We start from the raw sequence: 18,241 nt of genomic DNA on the forward strand, positions 1-18,241 counted from the left end.
GAAAACTGACTCCTTGTGGATGTACCATGCACTCAAGGGGCTCCCACCTGCTTAGCAGACATATACTTTGGTTTTAGATTAATGCAGGAAATGAATTTGATATCTTTTGATATCAAGGAAGGTGATAAAAAGACTGAGAGACATTTTTACACCACATTTCCCATCTTTTCTGGGATGAAATCCATAGGGTCTTTAGACTGGAAGAAGCTCATTTACTTCCAGACAGTTAACCAATCTCTGCTATTTGCCAAATGCCCTCAACATGCAGTCCATCCTCTTTCATCTACAAACTGTGGTCATAAAGTTGTTTAGAGACTGGGCTGGGAACAAGGCCCAGATGTTCCACATCTAGGACACTTCGCCCTACAGAGCTGTTCCACATCCCCACAGCTACGCACAGGTGATGAAACAGCCGAACATCTGTGTCCTGTGTGTGACTTGCATGGAGTTCACATAATAAAGATGAAACACAGACCCTTTGCTAGCCAGCTCTTTTTTCCTATACATGCCACAATGTAAAGAAGGTTCCGTGTCAGGGCTAATCATTTCAGAACTAGCATGGAGATTTTACAAATGATCCTTTCCCTCCTTACGACTCATGTCAATCATATCTTTGCTCAGAGGCTACCCCTACAAATTAAAATCCTGGAAACGGGACTAGCCCTGAGGGGTGTGACCATTCCAGCCCCACCGTTTGAGTATGAATCCAGTTTCCAGTCCATGACAAATGAATACCCCAAACTGACCTTGGATGGCTTCCTCCTTAAAGGATTTGTTTAGGAGACAGGGAGGAACTCAACACACAGTGCCAACAGCAACATGGTATTTCCTTTCTACATGAAGGAAGTATGAAGTGTCTATACTCTTCCTTTAAAACATTTTTTTATTTATTCGTATGAGTGTTTGGCCTTCATGTATGTATGTATACCTTGAACATGCCATGCTCTTGGAGGCCAGATGTGGGTGTTTGGAGTTAAAGAGACTGTGAGCAACCACGTGGATGCTAGAAATGGAATCCAGGGTCTTTGCAAGAGCAGCAAACACTCTTAACCACTGAGCCCTCTCTCCAGCCCCTGTACTCCTCCTTTTCCAGCTTAATCTCTAATTTGTTGAATATTGCTGAACTTAGAGAGGCCAAGGACTGTGCCTGCCAATGCCTTAGACACAGACACAAACACAGCCCTCAGAGCCTTTCCAAGTAGGAGACAGAGTGATAGACGGAAGATGCTACAAGGAGACCCTTTCTGAGATTTTTTTTTTCCCTAGTAAATCAATCCACACGGGACCAAGAGCTACTAAGCTTGTAGATAAGGGAGTAAGAATCCTAAATTCAAACTACCCAGTGTCAAGTCCTGGCTCAGCCACCTGCCTCACCAGTCTGTGACATTGGGCAAATGAGGTCACTGTCCTTGACCTCTTCACATGCAAATGAGTAAGAAAATAGTTTCCTCATGGAAAATTTGAGGATCAAATACATTAGAAAGTATTAATAATAACTCCAACATCAAATGTCTATCAAGCTTTTATTCTTTTCACAGCCCAACTGTCCATGGAGTTCAGAGTATTTTCCTCTTCCACACTGGAACCCCATCCCATTTAAGGATTTTTAAAGTCACCATAGCAAAGTATAAAAATACAACTAGGCTTTGTTTTACATAAGTTAGAACAATATTTTTGAGACTGGGTCTAAAATTTGGAACCCAAGTGGTTGAGGCCAGGGATGAGTCGAAAGGCCTGAGATGCCAGCTTCCACCTGAGCCAGTGTTACCACCACCCCATTTCAGATGGCTTTGGGGATCGAACTCAGGGCCTCTGGTACGCTAGATCAGCCTTCTTCTAACTGCTGAACTATACCTCTAGCACCCTAAAATAGGATTCTCACAAAGTAAGAGTTTCATGAAACATACACTTATTTATTTATTTATTTATTTAGTTAGTTAGTTAGTTAGTTAGTTTTTTGAGACAGGGTTTCTCTGTGTAGTTTTGGTGCCTGTCCTGGGTCTCGCTCTGTAGACCAGGCTGGCCTCTAACTCACAGAGATCCACCTGGCTCTGCCTCCCAAGGGCTGGGATTAAAGGCATGGGTCACCACTGCCCGGCTACGTACACTTATTTTTATACAGGTGTGTGACCTGAGTTTTAACATAAAATGCAGTTCTTAATCTGAGGCTATATGAGAAGCAAAGTGATTAAACAGCGTCATTGACAATGTGCACCACATGGCAGCAAATGCCATGGGCTCAAGAGAATGTCCTCTGACCCAGGTGAGCAGGACATAGCAGTCAAACCATCCAGGAGGAAGTGACATGTTGGCTGAGACTTGGGATGAATAAAAATTGTCAAAATAAGCTGGAAGTCGTGGGAAGCAGGTTCTTTAGAGACAACCATCATGGAGTTTTGGTAGTCAGGGAGAGATCTGCACTTTTAGGAAGGTTACTCTTGGCTGCATACTTGGGGTGAGGGCACTGGGCATGCCAGAGGGATTGACTCTTCTGGCAAAGTGTTGGCAAAATTGACAACACTGGAATTGTTGGAGAAGGTTCTGGATGTAGGACTCTCTCTTGTCCTACATCTCTGATGTCTGAGAAAGTCTCCCTAAAGAGGAAGACAAGACTTTGCAAATCATTTCTCCATCCTGCTGGACCTAGCTGCTAACTATTGCAACCTTAAAGCTGGCAGGCCTTCCTGTTCCAAAGTGGGAGGGTTCTTGGCAGGAGGTGGCAGGCTGGAAACAGAAGGGTAACTGGGCTGGCCAAGTGCACTTTCCATGAAGAGTGGGGAAAAGAAAACTGGGTACTTCCGATCTGATCCAGTTTATCTGGTCAGAAAAGAAAATGAAATTACAGATAATTCCAAGATGTTTATAGTTGGCTTTGAAAATACCATGCATTTTTTTGGCAGCGCGTTTACCTTGCCAAATGTTTCATTTAGGTTTTGTTTTCCATTTCCTGACCACAGACCATCTGAGCAGCTGCGGAGTAAGCGCACCAGCTGTGTAGGTGGGTGGCTCCAGAGGCCCTACTGTTTAAAAACCGGACTGTCCCTACAATGCTCCTGTCACCCTAAAGGATCAATATGTGTCCACATGCATCTGGTACAGAGCAGCTAGCTAGCTCTGTGTATGTGTGTGGTGTCTGTATGTGTGCACACATGGGCATGCAGGTATACCTGCCTGTGTGGGAATGTGTGGGGCCAGAGGTTGACATCAGGATGACGTCCTCAGCTACTTCACCTTATTTATTTATTTATTTATTTATTTATTTATTTATTTATTTATTTAGTTAGTTCATTCATTATTTTGAGACAGGGTCTCTCTCTGAACCTAGGGCTTGCAGTTTGGGGTAGCCTGGTTCTCAATATCAGGGATCTTGCATGTCTCCACCCCCAACATCCTCCCACCCCCCACCCACGCATGCTGGGGTTACAGAGAGCACCCAGATCCTGGCTTTTACAGAAAACACTTGACTCACTGAGCCATTTCTCCAGCCCTCTAGGTGGCCTTTCATGGCTTTGCCATGGCCCATGGTGATCTTCCCATGCATCCCTGCATATCACAGAATATAGGACCTCCTCCATACCCCTCAGTGTCAGCCAGCACTCCACGGCAACCTCATAGCAAACCATATTTGGGGCCCTAAGCAGGCTGTTTACAGATGTTAGTGTGAATTGTATGTTAAGTCATAACCAGTGGTTCCTGACTGAAGAGCTAGCCAGACCAGAAAGGCCTCTTTTCCTGTTACTCACAGGATTGTTGCTTCCAGACAAGTTAAATAAAAGGGTTGCTTACATTTCCTGGCCAGGGGCTTAGCTAAGGAGAGGAAATCACTGAGACAAAGGGTCTCTGCACCAAGTCCCCACTAGAGCCTAAATGGCCAGGGTGGCAGCCACTCCCTACCAAAGAATCCCAAGCATGCTTCTGCTCCTCCATTTGAAAGGTGCCAAGCTAGGGTGGGGGGCTGGTCCAGACTAACCCTGCTGGAATAAATTAGTTACAGCCCTAAATCTGGAAGTCCAAAGAAACTGGTTGTCTCCATTCCATTTTAGAGTTAAGCATTCTTTCATCCTCACTGCAGAGGAGGGCATTTCCTAAATCACTTCTTACAAGGGCAAAGCTGCTCAGAGGAAATTTTTAGTCCTTAAAAGGTATTCCGCAGCCCATCTACAGTTCCCAAGCAAATATTTTCACATCAACCCTCTTCCTAGAGAAGGGTTGGCAAGTTCAGGTAGCTCGTGTGTGGTTCTGGAAAACTCCCCATAGATTATCTTGGATTCAATTTCCTGAAGAAGAGGAAAAAAATAAATAAATCAAGGAAGCAAAGCCAGCCAGTGTGCCCGGGCCACCAACACTCAGGACTGCCTTTCCCTCTTCTTTACTGTCTTCTGGATCCCTTCGGTCGGAAGGGATGTTTGGCCCCCACCTTCAAGATAAATCTCCACCCCACTTCCCGACCTCCACTCCAGATAACAATCCCAGCTCACCCCCACCCCCACCCCCACCCCATAGCCGTACATACACCTCGCTGAGGTCATCCTCAGTGTCGCTGGGAAGGGGAAGGAAACGTGAGCAAAAGCAACAGGTTCCACCCACTGCCTGAACTTGGAAGTGGATACCAGGGCGCGGTGAAGGGAGAGGAAGCGGCAAGGGGGGAAGGTGGAAAGGAAATGATGGGCCTGACCACTGGGCACCGGTCACTTGAGCTCCCAAACGGCTTGTGTTTTTGCTTGTGAGGGGGACAGGAGATCCTTTCCAGGGTCACTTGGGGACTTCCGCGTGGACTGAGAGGCATCGGGCCCGCGCGGCCCTCCAGGAGGCTTTGGGTGGGTAAAGAAGCCAGCGAAGAGGCCTTGAGGTGCGTTCACGCACACAGCACCCTCCCCAGGGCGGGGCTCACACTCGGCGAGGTCTGCAAGCCTAGCGCGCGTGGTCCCCGCCCGCCGCCCTCCGGCCTTTCCGAGCTCTCCTAGCCGGCCTCTAGCTCCAGCCTCCGGCTAGGGAAACCGGGAGAGCGGACTGCGCCGCACCCCGCAGCCTCTGGGCATGCTCCGTGGCGGGACCGGCTGTGCAGCCGCCGCCGCCGGGAGGGCGCGTCCTCCCTCCCCCAGGGCGGCGGCGCCTGCAGCGACTATCGCTGCGTCCTGGCCCCGCACACCTTTGGCGGAAGCGGGAGTAGAGGGGTGTCATCCTGCCGGGAGTGGGCCGAGAGCGCCCCCCGTGCCCATCCTTCCCGAGAGGGACCGGCCGAGGAGGCGCGCAGGCGGGATGCGCCCTGCGACTACTGCGGTTCCTTAGAAAGTAAAGCTGAGCTCGGCCGGCGCGGGGCTGCGGGCGGCTGTCGGGAGGGGGCGGGGCGGGGCGGGGCGGGGCCAGGTGGGGGGTGGTCCCAGTGCCCCAGCGAGGTGCGAAATCAGTTTCTACCTCCCTCTCCTCGGGTCCCGCCCCCAGGGAATCAGAATTCAGTGGGAAAGTGTCTGGGAGAATCCTTGGGGCGGAGTGCTAGGACGCGCCTGGCGCAAAATGGTTAACACTAAGTCCGCGCGCGCCCCTAGGCTAGGAGGGTGAAAAGTGCGAGCCCGTGGCTGCGCACCCCTTTGCTAATTTGCGGGTTAGTTACCCGGAGGAAGTCAACTTGTGCGGGGAAGGGTGGGGGCAGCTCAGGCTGCTGCTGGCTCCCGCCCCCAGGCCTCTTAGGGAGAACGTACCTCACGGCAAGCGGACGCCGCGCGCGGGGAGGTCGGGGCGGGCAGCGGGCGGCCGGAGCAGGCTCGACCCGGCCACTCACTATCTCTGCCTCCCCCCCGCAGGATTACCGAGAGGATGGGATGGATCTAGGCAGTGACGCCGGCAGCAGCAGCAGCAGCCGCGCCAGCTCACAGTCCAACTCCACCAAAGTGACCCCTTGCTCCGAGTGCAAATCCTCATCGTCGCCGGGGGGCAGCCTGGACTTGGTGTCTGCTCTGGAGGACTATGAGGAGCCCTTCCCGGTCTACCAGAAGAAGGTGATTGATGAGTGGGCTCCGGAGGAGGACGGGGAGGAGGAGGAGGAAGAGGAGGACGATCGAGGGTATCGGGATGACCGCTGTCCGGCCCGGGAGCCCGGGGACATGAGCGCCAGGATCTGCAGCAGCGGCGGCGAGGGCAAGAGCGCCACCACCACCATGCCGTCCCCGATGCCTAACGGCAACCTCCACCCGCACGACCCCCAAGACCTCAGGCACAATGGCAACGTGGTTGTGGCCGGCCGGCCGAGCACCTTCCGGGCTCCCCGCCGAGCCATCCAGAAGACCCAGCCTCCCGGGAGCCGGCGCGGAGGCCGAGGCCGGGCAGCTGGGGGGCTCTGCGTTCAGCCTCCGGACGGTGGGACGTGCGTCCCGGAAGAGCCCCCGGTGCCCCCGATGGACTGGGAGGCTTTGGAAAAGCATCTGGCCGGGCTGCAGTTCCGGGAGCAGGAGGTGCGAAACCAGGGTCAGGCGAGGACCAACTCCACCTCTGTAAGTTGGCCCGGGTGCGTGCCCACGCGCGCACACCCGCGTGTACACCTCGCGCGCAGCCCACACGCCCCTTCTCCGCGCTCCCGCCGGTGGTGGCCCCATTCATCCTTTCCCAAGGGTGGGGGCTGGGCCGGAGAGCCTGCCTCCTGTTCCCCTGGGGTACGCTTGCTGTCTGTGAGCTGTCTGGGTTTACAGGATGGGCGGAGAGAAGGGAGGGGCAGCCAGAGGGCAGCGGAAAGTCGGGCTAGAGGAACCAGCGACTCATTTTGATGGAATTACTTATGGAGACTAGGTTGTGAGTCACTTGCCTGAAAATAAATCTAGGGAGATTTCCTCACTGAAGCCAGCCCCTGCGGGGACTGTTTCACACTGTAATAGTTGTGGCTTTGTCCATCCTGGTGGGTCTTCCAGCGTTTCACTCACGTCTCGCCCTTAGCCGGGCTATGCCTGTGCACGCCTGTGCACATGCACGCAGTCGCCTGCCCACACCTCAGATCTGGCAACCGGGTGTGTTCCATCCCGGCTCCTGGATTTGGATGGATTAAAGGCCCTCCTGACTTTCTTCCATGAAACCTGAGCGATTGCTGACCTGGAGGGACCCGGTGAATTGAACTGCCAGAATGAGGGAGGGGGCTGTTGCCTCTGTTGCCTGACTCACTCCCTGTCGGCGAATCCCTTCTTGTTTTGATAAAAGAACCACTTATAGTTCCTTACCGGAGGCTACTGCCTCAATTCAGGAAAAGCCAGACAGGGAGGGGTGCCGGCGTGGAGGGGGAGGGAGAGAAGGAGGGCTGCATCTATAATAAGCTCAGGCAGGTTTGTACTTGTCTCAACATCTTTTTTTTTTTTTTCTTTCTGCCCGAGAGGAGAGCAGATAAATGACTCAAAGGAAGAACATCATGAATGTAGCTCCCCCTTTTTATCACTGTTTGAGATAAAGCAACAGTTGTAATTTGAAATCATTAGTGATATCCCAAATAGGGCTGAAGGGCACAGTTGAAATGAGCTGCTTTCTGTGTGCGGCAGCTGTGTGGCAGTGTAGGCAAACGCTTGCCTTGCAGGTGTAATTTGGCCGCTCTGAGTCTCCAGGGCTCCTGGAAATTGGGTGCGTGCACTTTTGACTTCAGGGGTGAGGGTGGTAACAGGGTCTCGCAGAGGAATTGGCACGGTTTCTGTCAGTTAGCGCCCTTGGTTGACAGAGCCCATTGGTTAGCGTCCCTTGAGGGATGACCTATTAAATTAATAATCCCAGCTGTTTATAAGTTTACCATGTCTCACTAACAGACGTGGAATCTTTCCATTACAGCCACTGCTCTTTCTTGTCCCTGGCAAAAGGAAACATCTTTCCCCATTAAATTCCCAGGATTTGAGCCATGATTGAAGATCAGCAGTTACATGGCTGTAACTAGGCTGAGATTCTGGTAAGGTGAGATACGGGAAGACTGTCTGCCCTATGAGAACTTGACATTTAAAGGCTTGCCTGACAGTCCTCTCATCCCAGTGCTCACACATGCCCTTGTTGTTGTGGCTTCGTTATTGGGCCTATCTCTAGAACCTAAGGTACCCACTCACTTTATCAACAATTTGGAGTTTCTTCCTCCTAATTTCCTAGATTCCCAGGCCCCCAGCTCTCCTAAAAATATATGCTCTTGATATTTTTAGAAGTCATTGCATTTTTATTTTTATTTTTTAAAAAGTTCCCCTATATATATGATATTTATTATATTCTATATATCCACCATATATATAGAATATATATATATATGGGATGTGTGTGTGCCAAGGTCCACATGTAGAGGTCAGAGACAAACCTTTGGGAATCTGCTCCTTCTTCATGTAGACCCTGAGGATTAAGCACTGGACACAAGGCATGGTGGTGCTTTAACCTGCTGAACCATTTCACAGGCTGGTTTTGGTTTGTATTTGGATAAAGCTGTTACTCCATGTTTGCTTAGATTAGTGCTTTCAAACCAAGTTATCCATGAAATTACCATAATGCTTAGAAGCATTGTAGTGCGTACATCCGCAACCACAGAAAGTGTGCTGGTTTCTATGACTTTGCTTTTGTCTATGCACTGTGTGATGGTCTAGAGTTCGTTACTGTGGGTTCCTGTTAGAAAAGTTTTAAAAGCACCATTCACATCCTGTTTAGCATTGCCTGGAATAAGCAACCATAAGTACAGGAACCTAAGAACAACGAATAGTTGGTGTAGAAGGCCTACCTTGAAGAGACGGTTTAGTCCAGCGGTGTTTTGATGGTCTTTAGAATGTTGTATGTCAACACGTTCATGGGGCTGCGTGCACCCATGAGCAGGAGGGGTAAGATGCAAAGGGAAGGGAAGGTTCTTTACCAGGTGCTCCAGGAACCACCTCACCATTTGTCCTTGCTGTTACCCCTTTAGTTGAGCAATCGGTTTGGTTCCTCAGATCTTCCAGACTCGGTTCAGCTCTCACCAGCTCTGAGAGCTTGTGCCTGACCACCCTCCCTGCAGCAGAGTGGCAGCACCCCTCACCCCTGCCCACACCTTTGCTCTGTTTTCTCAGTTCTGGCGTGGTCTTGTTTATAAGTCCCCACTATTTGGGGTCTCTCAGAAATCTCAGTAGCTCATGGTGGCTCATGCTTTTAATCCCAGCACTCAGGAAGCAGAGGCAGGCAGATCTCTGAGTTTGAGGCCAGCCTGGTCTACGGAGCAAGTTCCAGGACAGCTAGGGCTACACAGAGAAATCTTGTATCAAAGAAAGAGAGAGAGGGAGAGACAGAGAGAAGAAAAAATAAATCTAGCTGAAAGAAGTATAGGGATCTTACCACACTGCTTTGGTTTGGATTGAGAATTATTTAGAATATTTTTTTTGGCTTTATTATTGTATTTTATGTGTATGACTATTTTGCCTGCGACATATACATGTGTAGCATGAGCATGCCTGGTGCCCACAGAGGTTAGAAGAGGGTGTGGGATCGCCTCTAACAGGAATTACGGATGACTGTAAGCCACAGTATTGGTTACTTTTCTGTTGCTGTGATCAAACACGATGGCGACTTATAGAAGAGTTTATTTTGAGTGTATGACTCCAGAGGTTTAGAGCCTGTGAGCTCAGCTCTCTTACCGCAAGCAGGAGGCAGAAGGACCTAACTTGAAATGGCAGTAGTCTTTTGAAGTCTCAAAGCCCTCGCCCAGTGACACACTTACTCTGCCAAAGCCACAACTCCTGATCCTCTGAGGTTCTTATCTATCCAGTGTAAGAAGAAATATTTAAGGCCGGGCGGTGGTGGCGCACGCCTTTAATCCCAGCACTCGGGAGGCAGAGCCAGGCAGATCTCTGTGAGTTCGAGGCCAGCCTGGTCTCCAAAGCGAGTTCCAGGAAAGGCGCAAAGCTACACAGAGAAACCCTGTCTCGAAAAACAAAAAAAAAAATAAATTAAAAAAAAAAAAAAGAAATATTTATAGCAACCATACATCCCAGACCTTAACCAAAGCCCTTACCTTACGATTGAGACTACCACCTTAGAGATGGAGACTCCTTCACAGACCTCCATCACCGCTGGTGGTCCAACCCCAGCAGCAAGTTTAAAGTATTCTGCAGTCATATCTCCTCCACTGGCTCCCCTTGTGCTTGTCGCATGTGAAGAACCTCACGATCACAACTACCCTGAGAGCGCCATCTCTTGCCAGACTGGACCTGCCCGTGTGTTGTCCTGCCAAGGCTCATCTTCCCTCCTGGATGGGCTAGTTGTTGATGAACTTGAGCTGAAGGGCCAGATACAGACTAAAGATAGTTCTGGACGTTGGTGGTGGAGCCTCCTCGATCCTGGAAGTTCATGTTCATCTTAAATTCTTATCTCCCTGCCTGTTTTTTATTCTGGAGAACTGGTGTGGACGGTCCTGAGGGAAACAAACATTTCATCTTCCGTCTCTTGGCAGCCTCCCCATGCAGTGGCCCATGCAGGCCTCCCTGGCATCTGTCTCTGGACTTCGGTTCAGTACCACCCACTCATTTTCTTACTCGGGGGACTCCCTAGATCATTCACCAGGTGGGGTAGTCGAAGGGCACACTGCCTCCGTGTCCTCCTTTCCAAATGGAAAACACTTTCCTTTCTTCATGGTTTGTCATGAGGGTATTCCTCCTTCGGTATATGTGCTCTTTCATGTTTACCCTGTCTCTGGAAGCTCTGCTCCCCTCCCCCACACACAACCCCGCCCCCACCCTGTGTATTCTTCTCTAATAGCAGATTTCTTAGGCTGGGCATTTGGCTCATTGGGTAAAGCCAGCTATGGAGGTCCGTGCACATAATCTCAGCGCTCCCACGGTGAGATAGGAGGCGGGGCCGGAACCGTGGTGAGCACGTGGGCCAGCCAGCATGGAGTACATAGTCGTCAATGACCAGAGAGAGCCTGTCTCAGACAAGGGAGGAAGTGAAGATTGGTGCTGAGGACATCCTTTCACTGCCTCTTGCACACCGTCCCACACATACTCATCCACACACACATAATCGTCACCCCATGTTTATAGCAGCCTCGCTGATGTATTTATAACGTAAAGTTAAATGTTCTCTATAATACTTGCCTGACTTTCGACACAGCTGTGAAACCACCACCAAAATCACAGTCTTGGGTCCATCACCCCCAAGAGTGTCTCTGTGTCTCTTTGCATTAGCCCTGTCCTCTTCCTTGGTAATCATTGGCCTGATTTTTGTACTATAAGTTGATTTACGTTTTTGATATGCATATTCCTGGTGATGGGCACTCGGATTAGTTCTCGTTTTTAGCTGTCACATGAAAAATTGCTATGGCCAGTTATGCATAAATCTTTATGTGAACCTTTATACGTACACATGTGAGAGTGGGACTGGATCACACACATACAGGCATGTGTTCAGCTTCTTGAGAAGCTGCCTTCCAAGGAAGTCCCATTTTAGAAGGCGACTGCCTTGACTCTTTAAAATATTTTCTATTTTATTTACTTATTTGTGTGTTTATTCTCTCTGTCTGTCTGTCCGTCCCTCTCTCTCTGTACACATGCACGTGTCTGGGTGTGTATGCACCACCACTCGGGTTGCAGAGGTCGAACTCAGGTCGTCGGTCTTGATGGCAAGTGCTCTCTCCTACAGAACCACCTCCTGAACCACTGCCGGGACTCTCACAGCACCGACTGGAACCTCAGCTCCTCCTCCTAGCAGCGAGTCCCTGTCCTCTGAATGCTTGGGTTTTCTAGGACATCTCTATTCGGGTTACTCGTAGCAAAGAGGTCATCCGTTACATCTAACCAGACTCATTCCTCTATTGTTCCCGAGAAGAGGGGTGTCACTTTTACATCACATCAAGGTTCTGGTTGAGCCCCCCACTTTTTGTTTGTTTGTTTTGTTTTTTGTTTGTTTGTTTGTTTGTTTTTCCGAGACAGGGTTTCTCTGTGTAGCCCTGGCTATCCTGGAACTCGCTCTGTAGACCAGGTTCGCCTCAAACTCACAGAGATCCGCCTATCTCTGCCTCCAGAGTGCTGGGATCAAAGGCGAGCGTCACCACGACTGGGTGACCCCACCCTTTTTAAGTGCAGTTTTATTATATTTTAGTGCCCTCGACAGGTATATTTTCCTCATTTAATGAGAAGTTAAGAATTATGTTAATTGACACATTAATTGAAAGTAAACTCTCTGATGAGGTTATTTGTAAAGTACTTAGAAATAATTTGTCTTTTTATTTGTTTATACTATTAGCTAGTAGCAAACTTTAAATTACCTACGTTTCTCCCTAGAATAGTGCTAATTACCAGTTACAGTCAACCTACTGTTCTGTAAGAATTACAACCTAGTTATTCTGCACAATAGTACAGAAATGAATGACTGAGCGGTTTTTTCCTTAGTTACTTGGGCTATGGTTAAATTACATGAATTCCTGTTTTAAAAACTGAATCAAAATCCCTTAGTAGTCCTACAAAACACAGGAAGGTTTAGATGTAAAGTTAGCTGATTATTAGCAGTCTGGAACTTAACATTGGAAACTTACTGCGTGGGATACAAGTATCATTTCTATCAGAGAACATCTGATGTATGTATCTGTGTAACAATGGTAAAGGTTTGTTTATTTTTTCATTCTATTATTAGAAATGATGAGAGCTGATTGTATTCTATGGTTAAACAGTGTACCCTGAAATATCTAGTACCATAGTCAAACTTTCTTTGCCTACTTGCTAATGTGTGCTGATTCTTAAGAGTGCAGAGGCCGATCTCTGTGTCAGCATAAACGAAGATTTCAAAGGAATGGGTGCCTCAGCTGGAAGGGTGCTTGCCACTAAGCCTGAATTTGATGTCCTGCAAGGAGAGAACACATGAACCCACACAGTGCATACAACATACACATCATACACATGCACCCACACGTAGCAATAGTAACAAAGAGAAAACAAGTATATACATATACATACTCTGTTATACAGCCCTGGTGGTCCTGGAACTCACTGTATGGACCAAGCTGACCTCAAACTTGGAGATCTTCTTGCCTCTGCCTTTGGAGCATCAAAGGTGTGTGTGTGTGTGTGTGTGTGTGTGTGTGTGTGTGTGTGTGTGTGTTGCCAGTTGCCAGACACAGCTTGAAAAAAATGTTGTCTTGAGACTTAGAAGGAAAGTGTTTGGGCTGTAAACACATCAGCTTGCCAGAGCGGAAGCTGCTCCTCAGTTGTAGGGTGCTGCTCAAGGCCTTGAGTCAATACCTGACGTTAGTTATAGATCCTTGTCTGATTGTGCTCAAGGCCCTAAATCCAATATCTAACAGTGAAGAAAAGAAATAGATTTAAAGCTGGGCGGTGGTGGCACACACCTTCAACTCAGCACTCGGGAGGCAGAGCCAGGTGGATCTCTATGAGTTCGAGGCCAGCCTGGGCTACAGAGCAAAATTCAGGACAGCCAGGACTGTTACACAGAGAAACCCTGTCTCAAAAAACCAAAAAGAAAAAGAAAGAAAGAAAAAGAAAAGAAATAGATTTAAGGAATGCCCAAAGTGAGGAACATTTTTAATATAATAATTTTATTAGTTCTTTGAGACTTTCATACAATGTATATTGATCATATTCACATACACCCCAGTTTCGAGATTTATTTATTTGTTTGTTTGTTTTAACCCATCAAGTCTAATTTAGGACAATCTACTGGAGCATGGTCTACCTGCCAGGGGTCTCACCCTTAAAGCAAACCGATCCTTCCTCCCTCAGAAGCTCTTAACTGCCCATAGTCCTCAGTTAGGGATGGGGCTCATGAGTTAGAATGTTGAGTATTATAATGTTGACTGGCTTCCTCCTGTGTGTTGTGGTAGTCCTGTGGAGGCAACCACAGCTGCCGTGAGTTCATGAATGTAGCACACTTGTCATGTCCAAAAGACACCATTTATCTCTGGCCCTGCCCGACCTCTGGCTTTTACGATCTTTCTATCCCCTCTTTCTCTGTGGTCTCTGAGCCTTTGGAGGAAGGTGTGATACAAATGTTCCATTTATGGTTGAACACTCACTCCACTGACATCTGCACTTTGACTAGTTGTGAGTTTCTGTGTTAACCACAGTGCATGACACTAATATAATAAGTGAACAATTATTGAAAATTTGAAAATATATCATTAACCCTCCCTTTCTCAATGTGTGTAGTGTGTGTGTGTGTGTATTGCAGAAGGGCCCTTTGAACTGTTGTAACTGGATTAAAAGACACCTCTGCCTCCTAATAGGTTTGTGTGGCCCAGTCCTTAAAACCTCTGAGGGAGAATGTTTATCTGAAATCCTGATGCAGATGTATGCTGTCATAGCCAGCTGACTGAGCTCTTAGCCGCTCACTGTGGGCACGCTGTCACCTTCCCTGCCTGGCTCTGCCCTCCATAACTCTTCTAACTGCAGGTCCTTTGCCTGGGCTTCCTTACCAGGCATGCTTGGGAAGCCTCAGCCCAGGAGGCATTTGCTCTCACAGTGGCAGGTCCACAGGTGCACACCAGCCTCCACCGGACCTCTTTGAAATCTGACCCACCTCAGTCTGGTCAGCTGCGCTCCAGGCAGCCCCTCTCCCCTTGGACTTTTATTCCACATAGGTACCGTTTATTACTCTCTGAGTCATAAAGGGCCTCCAGGTTTTCATTTTCCTATTTGATTTCATGCCAGACCCCCCAAATGGGACAAATTAAGGGTTTCCACTTTAAGACTGGAAAAAGGGAGCTTCAGAGTTATAGACCATCCCTTAAACTTAGAGGCTCACTTAGGCTCCAGTAAGATCAGGGATTTGGCCAAAGCCTGTGACTGACAAAACTCAGATCAGACCCATCAGGCTCCCTCTGGTCCCAGGCTGTCAGTAGTTGTCTTCTGTCTGGGGTTGTGGTTGGGTGTTATCTTCCTAGAGGTGTGTCTCTTATCTATACAAGTGTTCTACGTGCACCCCACCCCCACCCCTGTAAACACACAGAGCAGGGGTCCCAGAATTCCCTGAAGAGCAGACATCTGGTGTTCCCTGGCTATCTAGTTAGCTAATTAGTATATTTTGTACCATATTTTTGTCTTGGTTCTTTAATTTTCTCAAAGCTGAAAGATATCATGAACTTTCTTATTCGTGCTAATAACCACAATTCCATTATTATTCCTTAAAACCATGCTCAAATAATATGCTACTGCATTTGCATATTAAAATAGAAATTTGCGAACCTGGGCCTTGGCCCCTGAAGGCTTGTGTGGTTTTGCTTTCTGAATTTTGAAATTCGGTCCTAGATAGCTTAAGAGATGTTCCTACAGCTGCTGTGTCTCAGCTGCTCTGTGATTCTGGAGCCTCTAGGACCCGTGACATTCTTGACTGTTAGTTACTGCGAGTCTATGGGGGACCCAGCTTCTGGGGCGATTCAAGGGCCGCTTGTAAATGTGAGCCTTCTCAATAGGAAAGTAAGAAGATCTTGGAGGGAGAACCTGAGAGCAAATCCTCTCCCTCTCCATAGATGGATATGGACTGTGTTCACCCCTGCATAGCCCAGGCCTGACCGGTCTCCAGACACCCCGTTCCACTCAAGTGGATAAAGCTGTGCCTAGGCTGAGAGCACTAAGGGAGGGATCTCTGTGGCTCATTCTGAGAACACTAAGGGAGGGATCTCTGTGGCTCATTCTGAGAACACTAAGGGAGCGATCTCTGTGGCTCATTCTGTAAGCGGAGCCAGTATGTTCCATCTAGACCAGTGGTTCTCAGTCTTCCTAAAGCTTTGACCATTTAACACAGTTCCTCATGTCGTGGTGACCCCCCCCCACACACACACACCATAAAATTGTTTCATTGCTACTTCATAACTGTAATCTTGCTAGGGTTATGAGTCGTAATGTAAATATCTGCCATGCAGGATATCTGATATGCAACACCCCCCCCCACCCCCACCCCCCCGCCGCTCCTACCTAAAAAGGGTCCTGACCCACAGGTTGAGATCCACTGACCTAGATATTTTAAGTGGATATTTTGTTACGAACTAAAACAAAACAAACAAACGTACAGAAAGAAAAATAAACATGACAAGGCTTTATATTAAAAAAAGAAGTATCTATAAGCCTAATGTGGTGGCACACACCTGAAATCCCACCAGTTGGGAGTTTGAGGTATAAGGATTGCACAAGTTTGTGCCCAGCTTGCCTGGGAGTCTCTAAAGACAAGTCCCAAGTCCCTTTGGAAGGGATTTAGCAGCTGCTGCAGGCTGACTGAGAACTGGGAAGCTTGTTCCCTGCTTGGGACCTGCAGGCAGTAGGCCCTGAGTTGAAGCAGGCCTGGAAGCCCAGGCTGTGGTTGAGCAGCAGAGCCTGCAGGAGAGAGAGTTCATGGCCAAGGAGGCTGCAGCGCTGAGGTGAAGGAGACCCAAGGTGAGAGGACCTTCCTCCAGAAAGGCATGGCGTCCTGGATAATTTCTGAGCCTTTGTGTGACGTCAGGCCAGGAATCCAGGAAAACTACCATATGAAGGGATAGGAGTGCCCTTTGTGAGGGTTGGCACTGGAGACGCCACTGTGGACCAGGAGGCCACCACGAAGCTTGAGTTCTGTTCTTCTGAAAGGCATTAAATGATTGTTCTATGCTGTACAGTAGGTCTGTCACTGTAAGAGAAGTAACTAGCCCTTCGTACAGACTGAGCACTAAAAGGTACTCCTTTTACCCCATGTCTTAGAAAAGCAATCAGTATTTGTTGTCTGTTTTTCATGCTCTCAAAACCAACACGAGTCCATGTTGACTTTGTTTTTGGTCTAGTAGGTAAATAAGGCAGTTCTTTGAAGAAAGAAAATGATCCAGTTGTTCTCAAAGGCCTTATCTATGAAAGAGTAGCGAGCAGTGTGCTGTAACTCAGTGAAGTGTCAGCCAGCCTTACTGGTCTGTTGTGGTTAGTGAAGGCTAACACACTTGCTCAGGCTGCCTTCAGCGTATCGGGATCCAAATTACTAGATGATGGGGCTCAAGAACTTGTGATATGTCATTTGGTGTTCAAGTAACTATTTAGAAGTAAAATTTGCTCGTGCATTCACAGAAAGGATTTGTGATTTGTGAGGTCCATAAAATAGTCTAAATCGGAACACTTGGCTTAGAATATGGGTGAGAGCAAGGAATAGAAAATGGGCATAAGGAGAGGGAGGCGTGTGTGAGGGTTCTGCTTCCTGTATGATGTTTCTGCATTTTCTAGTGTAATTTTTTTTTTTACTTTTAATTAGTTTGCTTTGTCCCATTACAAAGATTTTTCAAACATATTTCAACTATAAAACGTTGATGTTTTCAGGGTTTAAGTATAACTTTAATCTTCCTATCCTTTGCATCTTTATCTTTAGTTTCGTTTTCATTTTTATTTTCATTCATTTAAAAGTTAGCATCTGCCGGGCGTTGGTGGCACACGCCTTTAATCCCAGCACTCGGGAGGCAAAGGCAGGTGGATCTTTGTGAGTTCAAGGCCAGCCTGGGCTACCAAGTGAGTTCCAGGAAATGCGCAAAGCCACACAGAGAAACCCTGTCTCGAAAAGCCAAAAAGAAAAAAAAAAAGAAAGAAAGAAAAAGTAAAAGTTAGCATCTAAAGTAATGTGTTCTGTTACAAAATCTTCGTCGTACAGCTTCGTTCTCCAAAAACGAGCCTCCTTTCCCACCCCCACCCCTCCTGCTCAGCCCCTTCCTCTCCCCGCTGCTCCCTACTGTGTTCCTGACTCAGGGACTCCAATGCCCTCTTTTTCTTCTCCTCTGTTTAAGATCTTTGTCCTTTCTCACGATCTCCTTCCTGGTTTCATGCAACACACTAAATATGGGAGGACTCGCCATTTTCCTTCCGAGTCTTCCTTCCCTGGCTCGTTGTGACACTTCCATCCTCTCTCCTGGAAACGTCCTGGCTCCATTGTGCTTTACGGCAGAATAAAATTCCATCCTGTGCGTGGACAGTACTTTGTCTGTCGTGTTGATGGACACCTAGACAAGTTCCACTTCTTAGCTGTTGTAACTAGTGCAGCAGCAAACACTTACACGCAAGCATCCAGGCAGGACTTGGGGTCTTTGGGTGTATACCCCTGAAATGTGCAGTGAGGTCATATGGTAGTTCTCTGGTTTTTTGTTTGTTTGTTTGTTTGTTTGTTTGGTGAGGAAACCCCATGTTTATTTCCATAGTGGCTGCACCAGTTTACACCCCTACAAGCAGGAAGCAAAGGTCGCTCTTTCCCCTACGTCCTTCATGGCATCTGCTGTCACTGTTTTCTTAATGGTAGCCAATCTGACTGGGGGTAGATGGACTCTCCAAAGAGTCTCCGT

At 48.1% G+C, this 18,241-nt stretch overlaps 1 protein-coding gene across 2 annotated transcripts in view; it reads left to right on the top strand.

Annotated features, from left to right (window-relative positions):
• Nucleotides 1-18,241, top strand: part of Schip1 (schwannomin interacting protein 1) — a 163,503-nt gene that overhangs the window by 23,196 nt on the left and 122,066 nt on the right. The window contains exons 1-2 of one of the 2 annotated variants that reach the window (XM_059265464.1): nt 5,476-5,602; nt 5,802-6,488. In XM_059265464.1, the coding sequence (XP_059121447.1) occupies nt 5,820-6,488 (669 nt within the window). In that variant the 5' untranslated portion in view covers nt 5,476-5,602; nt 5,802-5,819. Of the gene's footprint in view, nt 1-5,475; nt 5,603-5,801; nt 6,489-18,241 lie in introns of those variants that run through there. The other variant, XM_059265463.1, reaches the window with a different exon arrangement.

The sequence above is a fragment of the Peromyscus eremicus genome, chromosome 6 (genome assembly GCF_949786415.1).
Source record: "Peromyscus eremicus chromosome 6, PerEre_H2_v1, whole genome shotgun sequence".
Classification (NCBI taxonomy): Eukaryota; Metazoa; Chordata; class Mammalia; order Rodentia; family Cricetidae; genus Peromyscus; species Peromyscus eremicus.